The 13,733-nt window shown below is 47.4% G+C and overlaps 1 protein-coding gene across 3 annotated transcripts in view; it reads right to left on the reverse strand.

Moving 5' to 3' along the window:
* Window positions 1-13,733, reverse strand: part of SEPTIN7 (septin 7) — a 157,287-nt gene that overhangs the window by 56,484 nt on the left and 87,070 nt on the right. For all 3 annotated transcript variants that reach the window (XM_070726307.1, XM_070726308.1, XM_070726306.1), the window contains one exon: window positions 5,057-5,149. In XM_070726307.1, the coding sequence (XP_070582408.1) occupies window positions 5,057-5,149 (93 nt within the window). The remainder of the gene's footprint in view (window positions 1-5,056; window positions 5,150-13,733) is intronic.

Here is a 13,733-nt window from a genome sequence, read left to right on the forward strand (position 1 = left end):
AGCAATGATCGGGTTTTAGCGAAGTAGCGCTGCGGAAGTAAAAACACCATCTGCGCATGCGCAGATGGTGTTTTTACTTCCGCAGCGCTAGCGAGGAGCCAAAGATTGGGGGCCGCACGGCTGTTTTAAAACGTCGCCGCCGGCATGGGGGGCTTGCCAGCACCCCCCGGACCCCCAACCCGGGTTTGGGGGGCTGCTAGGAAGCCCCCCATGCCGGCGGCGATGTTTTAAAACAGCCGCGCGGCTTCCCAACTGAGTCCCGAAGACAAACGTCAAAGGCGAACTTCCGCGTTTGTCTTCGGGACTCATTGGGAAGCCGCGCGGCTGTTTTAAAACATCGCCGCTGGCATGGGGAGCTTGCCAGCACCCCCCGGACCCCAACCCGGGTTTGGGGGGCTGCTAGGAAGCCCCCCATGTCGGCGGCGACGTTTTAAAACAGCCGCACGGCTTCCCAACTGAGTCCCGAAGACAAACGTCAAAGGCGAACTTCCGCGTTTGTCTTCGGGACTCATTGGGAAGCCGTGCGGCTGTTTTAAAACGTCGCCGCCGGCATGGGGGGCTTGCCAGCACTCCCCCGAACCCGGGTGGCCGGGCGAGCAGCGAGCGAAGGGCGGGTGGCCGGGCGAAGGGCGGGGCGAGCGGCGAACGGCGGGCGAGCGGGTGCTGGGGGGGCTTCTCGCCCTCCCGCCAGCAAGAGGGGGAGCGAACCGCGTGGGCGGGCGAAGGGCGGGTGAGCGGCGGGCGCGCGGGCAGGCAGGCGGCGGGCAAGCCGTTTGCTGGCGCCGCTCGCTCGCGCTTCCCAGCTGAGTCCTGAAGCCAATTCGCTTCAGGACTCAGCTGGGAAGCGGCCAGAATGAACGGCATGGGCGGGTGAAGGGCGGGCGAGCGGCAGCGAGGAGTTTGCGTGGGCGGTGGGGAAACTCCTCGCTGATGCCCGCCGCTCGCCCTCCCGCCAGCAAGAGGGGGAAGACCTAGGGAAGCCGCCCAGCAGCTGATCTGCCCGGCGCCATCTACATATGCGTGCCCATAGAAAAAGGGCGCGCATGCGCAGATGGTGTTTTTACTTCCGGGTTGCAAAATCGCCATATAGCCATTTCGCAATGATCGGGGTCGCAATACCCGGGGGATCACTGTATATTTATTACCTCATTACATGTCACCATAAGAGGACACCACAGGCTCTCATTTTAAAATCTTACTTGTTAAAAAAATAGGAAATATTACAAACATTCCACTAGGCTGGAAATATGAACTTTCCTTTCTTTGCTTCAACTAGTTATGTTAAAAAGTAACTGGAATGAATGAAATGGTATGAATGGTAATGAATGGGATGGGGGGTGATAGCTGGAATGGGGTGGGTGGGTGGGATTATATTATGTATGAAATGAATGAATATGATATGAATGAAATTTCTGGCACACTTGATGCTGGAGAGGCAGGGGGGGGGACGCTTATCTCTGGGGTGACAGAGGGTCAAAAGATCCCAGTCTTGCTGGGGAGAGGCAGGTCTGGCGGAAGTCATGGAGCTAGCCGTTCCAGGGGAAGAAGGGATCGCTGCTTAGTAGCGATCCCTCCTTCCGGCTTCATGAGTTTAACTCAAGGCACTGGTGATGAGTGTAATTCTGGCCCTGGGCTCAGGCTGCTGCTACTCAATGCCAGGTCGGTGGTAAATAAAGCTCTCCTCATCCAGGTTTTGATATTGGATGAGGAGGCCGACCTGGCTTGTGAGGGGTTCCTCTCTCTGAAATTTGCCCAGCCGTTTCGGATATGGGATCAGCCTCGACCCCAGGGAAGGCGGGGAGAAGTGGCTATTATAGCCAGGGAGAGCCTTTGCCTGCGTAGACTCGTTGCTCCAGAGATTACAGGTTGTAAGTCCCTCCTGGTGAAGTTGGACTTAGGGGTTCAGGTGGGCTTGTTACTCACGTACCTGCCTCCCAGCTGTGTGTCAACAGCCCTGCCTGTGCTGCTCGAGGCGGTAGCAGGGCTGGCAGTGGGGTTTCCCAGACTTATTTTCTTGGGGGACCACCATGACAGCCATGGACCTGACTCAAGTAGTACAGGGTCCGATTCATGAGGGGGGACATGCACCCGACATGGTATTCCTCTCTGAGCAACTGAGTAATGATCTGAGACTAAGGGGCTTAGAAGTGTTGCCTTTGTCATGGTCAGATCATTTTCTACTGTGGCTTAACTTCCTGGCTCCAATCCTTCCCCACAGGGAGGTGGAGTTGATTAGAAGGTCCTGCCCCAGATGCCTGATGGATCCAGAGGGCTTTCAGAGGGCGCTTGGGGTTATTCCAAATACACTCGTCCACAGTTCGGCAGAGTCTCTTGCTGAGGCCTGGAACAAGGCTGAAGCGGAGGCTCTCGACCGGATTGCGCTGTTGCGACCTCTCCATGGCACTAGACCCCGTAGAGCTCCATGGTTCAACGAGGAGCTCCAGGAGTTGAAACGCCAGAAGAGACTTCTAGAGAAGCGATTGGATGAAGAGTAAGTCTGAATCTGATCGAACACTTGTAAGAGCTCATATTAAGACTTACAAAGTGGCGCTCAAGGCGGCAAGATGCGCATACCATGCCGCCTTAATTGCATCAACGGAATCTTGCCCAGCCGCTCTGTATAGGGTGACCCGCTCGCTTCTTAACCAGGGGGAATTGGGGAGCCCTTGCAGAGTAGTGCCGAGGATTTTAACACATTTTTCGCTGAGAAAATCGCTCAGATCCGTGCGGACCTCGACTCCGATTGGGTAGCAGAGTCGACTGACAATGAGTCAGTCGAGGTGACTGGGGCCCGTACTTGTCCACCTGTCTGGGAAGAGTTTGATCTGGTGACACCTGATGAAGTGGGCAAGGCCATTGGAGCTGTGAGTTCTGCCACCTGTTTACTGGATCTGTGTCCCTCCTGGCTGGTTTTGGCCAGCAGGGAGGTGACACAGAGCTGGGTCCAGGAGATTGTCAAAGCTTCCTTGGGGAGGGGGTTCTTTCCGGCCCTCTACAAGGAGGCACTTGTGCGCCCCCTCCTCAAGAAGCCTTCCCTGGACCCAGCCGTACTTAATAACTATCGTCCAGTCTCCAACCTTCCCTTTATGGGGAAAGTTGTCGAGAAGGTGGTGGCGTTCCAGCTCCAGCGGTCCTTGGAAGAAGCCGATTATCTAGGTCCTCAACAGTCGGGTTTCAGGCCCAGTTACAGCACTGAAACTGCTTTGGTCGTGTTGATGGATGATCTCTGGTGGGCCCGGGACAGAGGCTTGTCCTCTGTCCTGGTGCTCCTTGACCTTTCAGCGGCTTTCGATACCATCAACCATGGTATCCTTCTGCACCAGCTGGAGGGGTTGGGAGTGGGAGGCACTGTTCTTCAGTGGTTCTCCTCCTACCTCTCCGGTCGGTCGCAGTCGGTATTAGTGGGGGGTCAGAGGTCGACCCCGAGGCCTCTCCCTTGTGGGGTACCTCAGGGGTCGGTGCTCTCCCCCCTACTATTTAATATCTACATGAAACCGCTGGGTGAGATCATCCAAGGGTATGGGGTGAGGTATCATCAGTACGCTGACAATACCCAGCTTTACATCTCCAACCGATGTCCAATCAACGAAGCAGTGGAAGTGATGTGCCGGTGTCTGAAGGCTGGTGGGGCCTGGATGGGAGTCAACAGACTCAAACTCAACCCTGATAAGATGGAGTGGCTGTGGGTTTTGCCTCCCAAGGACAATTCCATCTGTGCGTCCATCACCCTGGGGGGGGGGGAAATTACTGACCCCCTCAGAGAGGGTCCGCAACCTGGGCGTCCTCCTCAATCCACAGCTCACATTAGGGAAACATCTTTAAGCTGTGGCGAGGGGGGTGTTTGCCCAGGTTCGCCTGGTACACCAGTTGCAGCCCTATTTGGACCGGGAGTCACTGCTCACAGTCACTCATGCCCTCATCACCTCGAGGTTCGACTACTGTAATGCTCTCTACATGGGGCTACCTTTGAAGAGTATTTGGAAACCTCAGATCGTGCAGAATGCAGCTGCGAGAGCAATTATGGGCTTTCCCAAATATGCCCATATTACTCCAACTCTCCGCAGTTTGCCTTGGTTGCCGATCAGTTTCCGGTCACAATTCAAAGTGTTGGTTATCACCTATAAAGCCCTTCATGGCACCGGACCAGGATACCTGCGAGACCGCCTTCTGCCGCACAAATCCCAGCAATTGGTTAGGTCCCACAGAGTTGGTCTTCTCCGGGTCCCATCGACTAAACAATGCAGTCTGGTGGGGCCCAGGGGAAGAGCCTTCTCTGTGGCGGCTCCGACCCTCTGGAATCAGCTCCCTCCAGAGATTAGGACTGCCCCCACCCTCCTTGCCTTCTGTAAACTCCTCAAAACCCACTTCTGTCATCAAGTGTGGGGGAACTGAGACATCTCCCCCTGCCTATGTAGTATTTGTGTATGATAGAATTGTATGTATGTTTTTATATATTGGGGTTCCTTGTATTTAGACTTTTAAATGTACTATCGCTATTTTTAGATTTTAATTATTAGATTTGTCATCATGTACTGTTTTTATCACTGTTGTGAGCTGCCCCGAGTCTCCGGAGAGGGGCGGCACACAAGTCTAATACATCATAAATCAAATCATAAAATTAAATATACTTTTCCTAGCTATTGATGACGGTTACAGTAAATCAAAAACAAAAATAAAATATCTGAATATCCTTGTTATTTTAAAAAGAAGAGAGGATTCTGATAAGATTCACCATTATTTTCTTCTGTAGAATAATTCCTTTATTATTAACCAGTAATAAAGGAAACATCTGAAAGCAGTCACTACAATAGAGTAAAACCAAAGACATTTTATAAATAAAAATTGTTTAATAGGTTTGAGAGATTGAACAACAATCAAAACTTTCTCTGATAATCTGGTTCTATTATGATGTATGTCAACGTGTTTAAAAGTTTACATATACCAGAGTTTTCTATAGATAGATATTTGATACACATTCTTTTTGTAGACTGTCCATTGAAATAAAACTCATTTGCACAGAATTTGTGACATGAAACTGTAAAAAATTGTTAGGTACCTTAATCTTTTTAACCAGCTTATTTTCTTCTTCATCATCCGTTTCTGGGAATTCATATACTTTAATTTTGTGCTCTTGGATTTCTTTCATTATCTAAAAATAAACAAATTTTTAAAAAGGAATTGTAACAAGGGTTGAATATATTAATAAAATATGCTGATGAATTTTATTGTTATGTATTAAAAAGGAATGCCACAAGAATATGGATACTTCTATAATTACAATGTCTTGTAAAATTCAGCTTATGTGATTTTCATTTTTCTGATAAAATTGTACTTTTCTCTTACCCCTTTCCCAAAGTCAACCCACTTTCACTCATTCCAATTTACACAATATAATAATAAACTACTCTGTTACTTCACAGATCATTGCAAATTTTAATATTCTTCTCACAATTTTAAGAATAGACTAAGAATCCAAAATAATGTGTTTCACATTATTATATATGCTATTTGCATTATTCCCTTGTGTCTAAATTACTAGATTTATATCTATTTTTTCATTCAGAAAACTATATACTATTAAATTAAGTTTCCATTCTAACAGGTAATAGTAGTCATCCTTACAGAAAGTTCAATCAAATGCTATACAGTGATCCCCCGGTTATTGCGTTCCCGACCATTGCGAACAGGCTAATTTGCGATTTTTGAACCCGGAAGTCAAAACACCATCTGCGCATGCGTGCCCTTTTTTTCTATGGGCACGCATGCGTAGATGGCGCCGGGCAGATCAGCTGCTGGGCGGCTTCCCTAGGTCTTCCCCCTCTTGGCGGGCATCAGCGAGGAGTTTCCCCACCGCCCACGCAAACTCCTCGCTGCTGCCGCTTCGCTCGGGCCGCTTCCCAGCTGAGTACTCAGCTGGGAAGCGGCCCGAGCGAACGGCTTGTCCGCAGCCTGCCTGCCCGCGCGCCCGCGCGCCCTTTTCCCGCCCACGCCGTTCGCTCGGGCTGCTTCCCAGCTGAGTACTCAGCTGGGAAGCGGCCCGAGCGAACGGCTTGTCCGCAGCCTGCCCACGCCGTTCGCTCCCCCTCTTGCTGGCGGGAGGGCGAGAAGCCCTCCCCAGCACCCGCTCGCCCGCCCTTCGCCCGCCCTTCGCCCGGCCACCCGCCGTTCGCTCGCTGCTCACCCGGGTTCGGGGGGGGTGCTGGCAAGCCGCCCATGCCGGCGGCGACGTTTTAAAACAGCCGCGCGGCTTTCCAATGAGTCCCGAAGACAAACGCGGAAGTTTGACGTTTGTCTTCGGGACTCATTGGAAAGCCGCGCGGCTGTTTTAAAACATCGCCGCCGGCATGGGCGGCTTCCTAGCAGCCCCCCAAACCCGGGTTGGGGGTCCGGGGGGGTGCTGGCAAGCCGCCCATGCCGGCGGCGACGTTTTAAAACAGGAACCCCAATCTTCGGCTCCTCGCAGATGGTGTTTTTACTTCCGCAGCGCTACTTCGCGAAAACCCGATCATTGCTTGGGGTCCTGGAACGGAACCCTCGCAATGATCGGGGGATCACTGTATATTGTTTTTCAAATCTCGAATATACCATCTCCTACAAGACATTATAACAGTAATAAATATTATTGAATATATATTGACTTGTCTACAGTTTCATACAAAAATGGCAAATTTTCAAACAAAGCTAATTACAATTGGTAATTAATGCATTCCTTTATGTCTGTGTGGGTATGCAACTTTGTCTATGTGTGTCTGATAGGGTAGGTGGGAGGGAGAGAGATGGAGAGAAGTGGAGAGAGAGAAAGGGAGAGAGATTGATTATGTGTATGTGTTGTACCTCGGTTCTCGAACGCCTTGGTTTTCGTACGTTTCGGATACCGAACGAAACTTTCGGCAAAAATTTGCTTTGGTATCCGAACAAAAATTCGGATACCGAACAGCCACAGAAAATTTTGTTTATTATCCGAAATGGCCGATGTCTATGCCTCCTGCATGTTACACACCCTCTGCAACATGGGGTGAGGGCTAAGTCCAATGAGTCCCAGGGCGACTTGACAAAGCAGCTGCCACAAGATCTGAATGGACGGGGTGAGACGGAATGGGAGTCAGAATCTGACATGCCCATTCTGGCCGCCCGCTTAACAGCCTCCCAGTCTCTTTAGTCTAACCGTTCCAAGCTGCAGGAAGGGTGGGAGCAGCTGCAATACCAGCAGCTTCATGGGGCTCCTTTCCTCAGTGCTTCGTCTTGTTACCTGCAGGCAGCTGCACCAACTTTCTCCTTCCTGGCGGCAGCGGTGGCAACGGCTTCCCTTCGAAGAGCAGAAGTGCCGGGAACGTCATGTGATGAAGGGAAGCCAACGGAGCCATCTCAGCAGTTGCTGCCGCTCCAGGGGCTTCCCTTCATTACATGACGTTCCCGGAGCTGCTGCTTCTCGAAGGGAAGCCGCCGCCGCTGCTGCCGGGAAGGAGAAAGTTGGTGCAGCTGCCTACAGGTACCAAGACGAAGCACTGAGGAAAAGAACCCCCTGAAGCTGGCAGTATTGCAGCCAGCCCCACCCTTCCTACAGCTTAGAGCGGTAGAGCTCCTCAGATTTTTATCCCATAGGAAATAAAGAAAATAGATTTAATTGCTTCCCAGCGAGTCAACAGGGGCTGGGAATCAATTAAATCCATTTCCATTATTTCCTATGGGATAAATTAATTCGGTACTCGACCAAATCGGTTTTCGACCACACTTCTGGAATGATTTATGGTTGAGAACCAAGGTACCACTGTATTTCAATAATTTAATTGGTGATATAACATCAATATATATACATCAGTATATCATGATCACAGCTGGATCCAGAATTTTTTTGCTAAGTGATGTATTCATTAAATAAATCATATGACAGAGTTCAATTTTACATAATCATTTTTACCCTGATCATTAAGTGAATTTCAGTTCTTAAGCAAATAATTATAGTCATGAAATAATTCTAATATTTGTTAAGCAAGTCCAGTATCCAATTCCAGTTCCGGTGGGAACAGCGGCACTTTATAGGGAAGATTGTTGAGAACTCCAACGGTCCTTGGATGAAACCGATTATCTGGGCCCTCAACAGTCAGGATTCAGGCCCAGCTACAGCACAAAACTGCTTTGGTCGTGCTGACGGATGATTTCTGGCGGGCCCAGGATAGAGGTTTATCCTCCATCCTCATGCTTCTTGACCTCTCAGCAGCTTTCGATACTATTGACCATGGTATCCTTCTGCGCTGGCTGGAGGGGTTAGGAGTGGGAGGCACTATTTTAGCTACCTCCTAGTTCTCCAGTCGGTCGCAGTTGGTGTTAGCAGGGGGTCAGAGGTCAACTCCTAGGTCCCTCCCTTGTGGGGTTCCTCAGGGGTCGGTCCTCTCCCCCCTGCTTTTTAATATCTACATGAAACCGCTAGGTGAGATTATCCGAGGGCATGGGGTGAGTTACCATCAGTATGCTGACGATACTCAGCTATACACTTCCACCCAGTGTCCACTTAGTGAAGCAGTGGAAGTAATGTGCCAGTACTTGGATGGATGTTAATAGACTCAGACCCAACCCTGACAAGACGGAGTGGCTGTGGGTTCTGTCTCTGAAGGACACATTCATATGTCCATCCATCACTCTTGGGGTAAGGGGGGGGACACTTTATTTATTTATTTATTTATATTTTTTCAAAACAAGACAAAACATAAACAAACATACAACAAAAAATAGGAGCAAATTCCGCTCCGTTCTTCTTAGAAGTCTCCGGAGAATGCCTTTGCGAATCATGTCATACAGAAAAAGGAAGAGAAGAAACAACAACAACATATACTTATATTTTCGCGTTATTTACAAAATTTTAACTATATAATACTATATAATATATTCAGTTACTTAGATGTTCTTCTATTCAGCCAATCATAGAACATGTCCCAGATTTTGTAGTATTCTGTTTCTTCTTGACCCTTCAACCACCTCATCATCATTTCCATTTCAGCACAGTCAGTAATTTTTTTAATTATTTCTTCTTCTTTTGGAGTTTCTACCTCCTTCCATCTTTGTGCAAAAACTTATTCTGGTTTCCGTTAAAATGTGTGTTATTAAATACTATATTTCTTTTTTGTATTTTTGAGGGGATATGCCTAATAAAAAAAATTCTGGAATCCTTCTAACTTCCTGTTTTGTAATTTCTCTTAACCATATCTCAATTAAATTCCAGTAAGATTTAACTTTCACAACTGATGATAGCATGTACCAATAGTATGTACACTTCTGTTGCCAGCTGAAGCGTCTGTTCTTGCATTGCTGGGATTTCCCTGAGCCTCCCCTTGCTGGGATTCCCTTCATTTTTGCTGGTGCTGCTTTGAATCCCAGCGAGGGGAGGTTCAGGGAAATCCCAGCAATGCAAGAACGGGCGCTTTGGCTGACAACAGAAGTCTGGAGGTGGGGTTTCCCAGCGAGAGGAGCCTCAGGGAAATCCCAGCGCTTCGGCTGGCAACTGAAGTCCGGAGGCAGGGATTCCCAGCGGCACAAGGCAAAAGGGATGACTTTTGGGATGGGGTTGCATGCATTATTTGCTTTTACATTGATTCCTATGGGGAAAATTGCTTCGTCATACGAACTTTTCGACTTACGAATCTCGTCAGGGAATGAATTAAGTTCATAAGATGAGGTATCACTGTATATGTCTTTTGAAGTACGTATGTACCTTAGGTTTATCATACCACATGAAAGCGTACCACCCCAACATTAAATCATACCCTTCTAGATTTAAAACTCTGTTGTTTTCCAAGGATAACCAATCTCTAATCCATAAAAGGGCAGTAGGTTGGTAGTATAACTTCCAAGCCCTCCTCTTTCTTTGACATCTTCTAATGCTATTAATTTTATTCTTGCTTTTTTACCTTGCCAAATAAATTTTCTATTAAAAAAATTCCCTGGATTAACTGGGATTACCTGAAATAGAAACAATGGTTTGGGTAGAATGTTCATCTTTATCATTGAAATTCTTCCTAAAAGGGAAAGTTATTAAGTTACTCCAAATTTCCAAATCTTTTTAAATCTGGCCTAAAAGTTTGGTATATTTATCTTCTTTTAAGGATGAAGCTTTGGAAGTTATCCAGATTCCTAAATATTTTACCTTCTTTACTACTTTCATATTTGTTAAGGTTTCTAATTGTTTTATCTGGGTTCTTGTCATATTTTTAGTTATTATATGTGTCTTGGATTTATTAATTTTTAACCCTGCTACACTGCCAAATTCCTCTACCAGACCAATTAATTTGGGTATTGTTGTCAAGGGATCTTCTGTGATGAAAGCTACATCATCTGCAAATGCTTGAACTTTATAAATTTCCTTTTTTATCTTTAGTCCTTTTATTTCATTATTTTCTCTTATTTTCGTTAGCAATGCTTCTAGTGTTAAAATAAATAAAAGAGGGGAAAGAGGGCAACCCTGTCTGAAATCTCAAATGTATTGTTTTGTTCAACGTTGATTATAATTTTAGCTGTTTGGTTAGAGTATATAGAGTCAATCAATTTAGTAAATTTAGTGCCAAATTTCATCTTGTCAAGTTATACTTTCAAAAATTTCCAATTGACATTGTCAAAGGGGTTTTTTTGCATCTAAAATGACCAGAGCCATTTGCTTTTCCGGGTGGTATTCATAATATTATAGTGTTTTAATAATCGTCCTGAGATTATTTTTTATTTGCCTACCTGGAAGGAATCCATTTTGATCATCATGTATGATCTTCACTCAGTGAAGCAGTGGAAGTAGTGCCAGTGTCTGGAGGCTGTTAAGAGTTTGGATGGGTATTAACAGGCTCAGACTCAACCCCCGACAAGATGGAATAGCTGTGGGTTCTGCTATTCCATCTGTCCATCGATCACTCTTGGGGAGGGGGGGAAACTTCTGACTCCCTCAGAGAGGGTCCGCCTTGATCCACAGCTGACCTTAGAACATCATCTTTCAGCTGTGGTGAGGGGGGCGTTCGCTCAGGTTCACCTGGTGTGCAAGTTGCAGCCCTATCTGGACAGGGACTCTCTACTCACAGTCACTCATGCCCTTATCACTTCAAGGTTCGACTTCTGCAATGCTCTTTACATGGGTCTACCTTTGAAGAATGTTCGGAAACTACAAATCATGCCAAGTGCAGCCGCACAAGCAGTTATGGGCTGAAATCCTTTGGCACTGCACCCAGCGTGCCAAGTACCACTGGGACCACTTTCACTGGCTTATGCCAGAGTCGTTGTAGCTTGATTTTTAGATCTTCGTATTTCACTAATTTCTCTAGCTGCTTCTCCTCAATTCTGCTGTCCCCTGGGATTGCGATGTCGATGATCCATACTTTCTTTTTCTCCACAATCAGGATGTCTGGTGTGTTATGCTTCAGAATTTGGTCAGTCTGAAGTCGGAAGTCCCACAGTAGTTTTGCTTGCTCATTTTTGATCACTTTTTCGGGCTTATGATCCCACCAGTTCTTTGCCACTGGTAAATGGTAGATCTGGCACAGGTTCCAGTGGATCATCTGTGCCACAGCATCATGTCTATGCTTGCAGTCAGTCTGTGCGATCTTTTTGCAGCAGCTGAGTATGTGATCAATTGTTTCATCTGTTTATTTCAGAGTCTGCACTTCGAATCGTCTGCTGATTTTTCAATTCTGGCTTTGACAGCATTTATTCTAATGGCCTATTGTTGTTGTTATTTACTACTACTACTATTATTATTATTATTATTATTATTATTATTATTATTATTATTATTATTTAGATTTGTATGCCGCCCCGCTCCAAAGACTTGGGGCAGCTCACAACAACAATACATAATACAAATCCTGATGGTATGATGGAATAAGGTGAAAGATTATATGCTGAGTAGAATTTGTGACGAAAATCTGAAAAATAAACTCCAATCACTCTTTCAATAGTAAATAAATGCAAAGTAGAGCTAAGGAACTAAAAGAATATAAATAAGTAAATATTTGAACCCCGCGCAATTGGTGGTGGTGGGATTGTCAGTCGGGTGATGGGCACATGCACTGTGCACCGTTTTATGTTTGTTTTATGTTTAATTCAATGTGCAAAACTAATAAAAATATATATAAAAAGAACAGAATACAAATCCAATGATTAAAAATGAACACTTAAAAATCCTTAAAAAAAACCAATCATACAACCTAAACAAACCATATATAAAACGGGGCGGCCGGGGGAATCAATTTCCCCATGCCTGGCGGCAAAGGTGGGTTTTCAGAAGTTTGCGAAAGGCAAGGAGGGTGGGAGCAATCCTAATCTCTGGGGGGAGTTGATTCCTGAGGGTTGGGGCCACCATAGAGAAGGCTCTTCCCCTGGGTCCCGCCACAAAGGCCAACTCTGTGGGACCTAACAGGTCGCTGGGATTCGTGCGGCAGAAGGCGGTCCGAAAGTATTCTGGTCCGATGCCATGAAGGGCTTTATGGGTCATGACCAACACTTTGAATTGTGACCGGAAACTGATCGGCAACCAATGCAGACTGCGGAGTGTTGGAGTAATATGGGCATACTTAGAGAAGCCCATAATTGCTCTCGCAGCTGCATTCTACACGATCTGAAGTTTCCGAACACTTTTCAAAGGTAGCCCCATGTAGAGAGCGTTATAGTAGTCGAATCTCGAGGTGATGAGGGCATGAATGACTGTGAGCAGTGACTCCCAATCCAAGTAGGGCCGCAACTGGTGCACTAGGTGAACCTGGGCAAACATCATCCTCGCCACAGCCAAAAGATGGTTCTCTAATGTTAGCTGTGGATCGAGGAGGACGCCCAAGTTGCGGACCCTCTCTGAGGGGGTCAATAATTCCCCCCCCTCCAGAGTAATGGACAGACAGATGGAATTGTCCTTGGGAGGCAAAACCCACAGCCACTCCATCTTGTCAGGGTTGAGTTTGAGCCTGTTGACACCCATCAAGACCCTAACAGCCTCCAGGCACCGGCACATCACTTCCACTGCTTCGTTGATTGGGCATGGGTTGGAGATGTAAAGCTGGGTATCGTCAGCGTACTGATGATACCTCACCCCATACCCTTGGATGATCTCACCCAGCAGTTTCATGTATATATTAAATAGTAGGGGGCAGAGCACCGACCCCTGAGGTACCCCACAAGGGAGAGGCCTCAGGGTCAACCTCTGACCCCCCACTAATACCGACTGCGACCGACCGGAGAGGTAGGAGGAAAACCACTGAAGAACAGTGCCTCCCACTCCCAACCCCTCCAGCCGGCGCAGAAGAATACTATGGTTGATGCTTTTGAAAGCCGCTGAGAGGTCAAGAAGCACCAGGACAGAGGATAAACCCCTGTCCCGGGCCCGCCAGAGATCATCCATCAACGCGACCAAAGCAGTTTCCGTGCTGTAGCCGGGCCTGAATCCTGACTGTTGAGGGCCTAGATAATCGGCTTCTTCCAAGGACCGCTGGAGTTGGAGTGCCACCACCTTCTCAACAACCTTCCCCATAAAGGGAATGCTGCAGACTGGCCGATAGTTGTTAAGAATGGCTGGGTCCAGGGAAGGCTTCTTGAGGAGGGGGCGCACAAGTGCCTCCTTGTAGGGGGCCGGAAAGGACCCCATCCCCAAGGAAGCATTGATAATCTCCTGGACCCAGCTCTGTGTCACCTCCCTGCTGGCCGAGACCAGCCAGGAGGGACACGGATCCAGTAAGCAGGTAGCGGAACTCACAGCTCCAATGGCCTTGTCCACT

Source organism: Erythrolamprus reginae, chromosome Z (assembly GCF_031021105.1).
Source record: "Erythrolamprus reginae isolate rEryReg1 chromosome Z, rEryReg1.hap1, whole genome shotgun sequence".
NCBI lineage: Eukaryota > Metazoa > Chordata > Lepidosauria > Squamata > Dipsadidae > Erythrolamprus > Erythrolamprus reginae.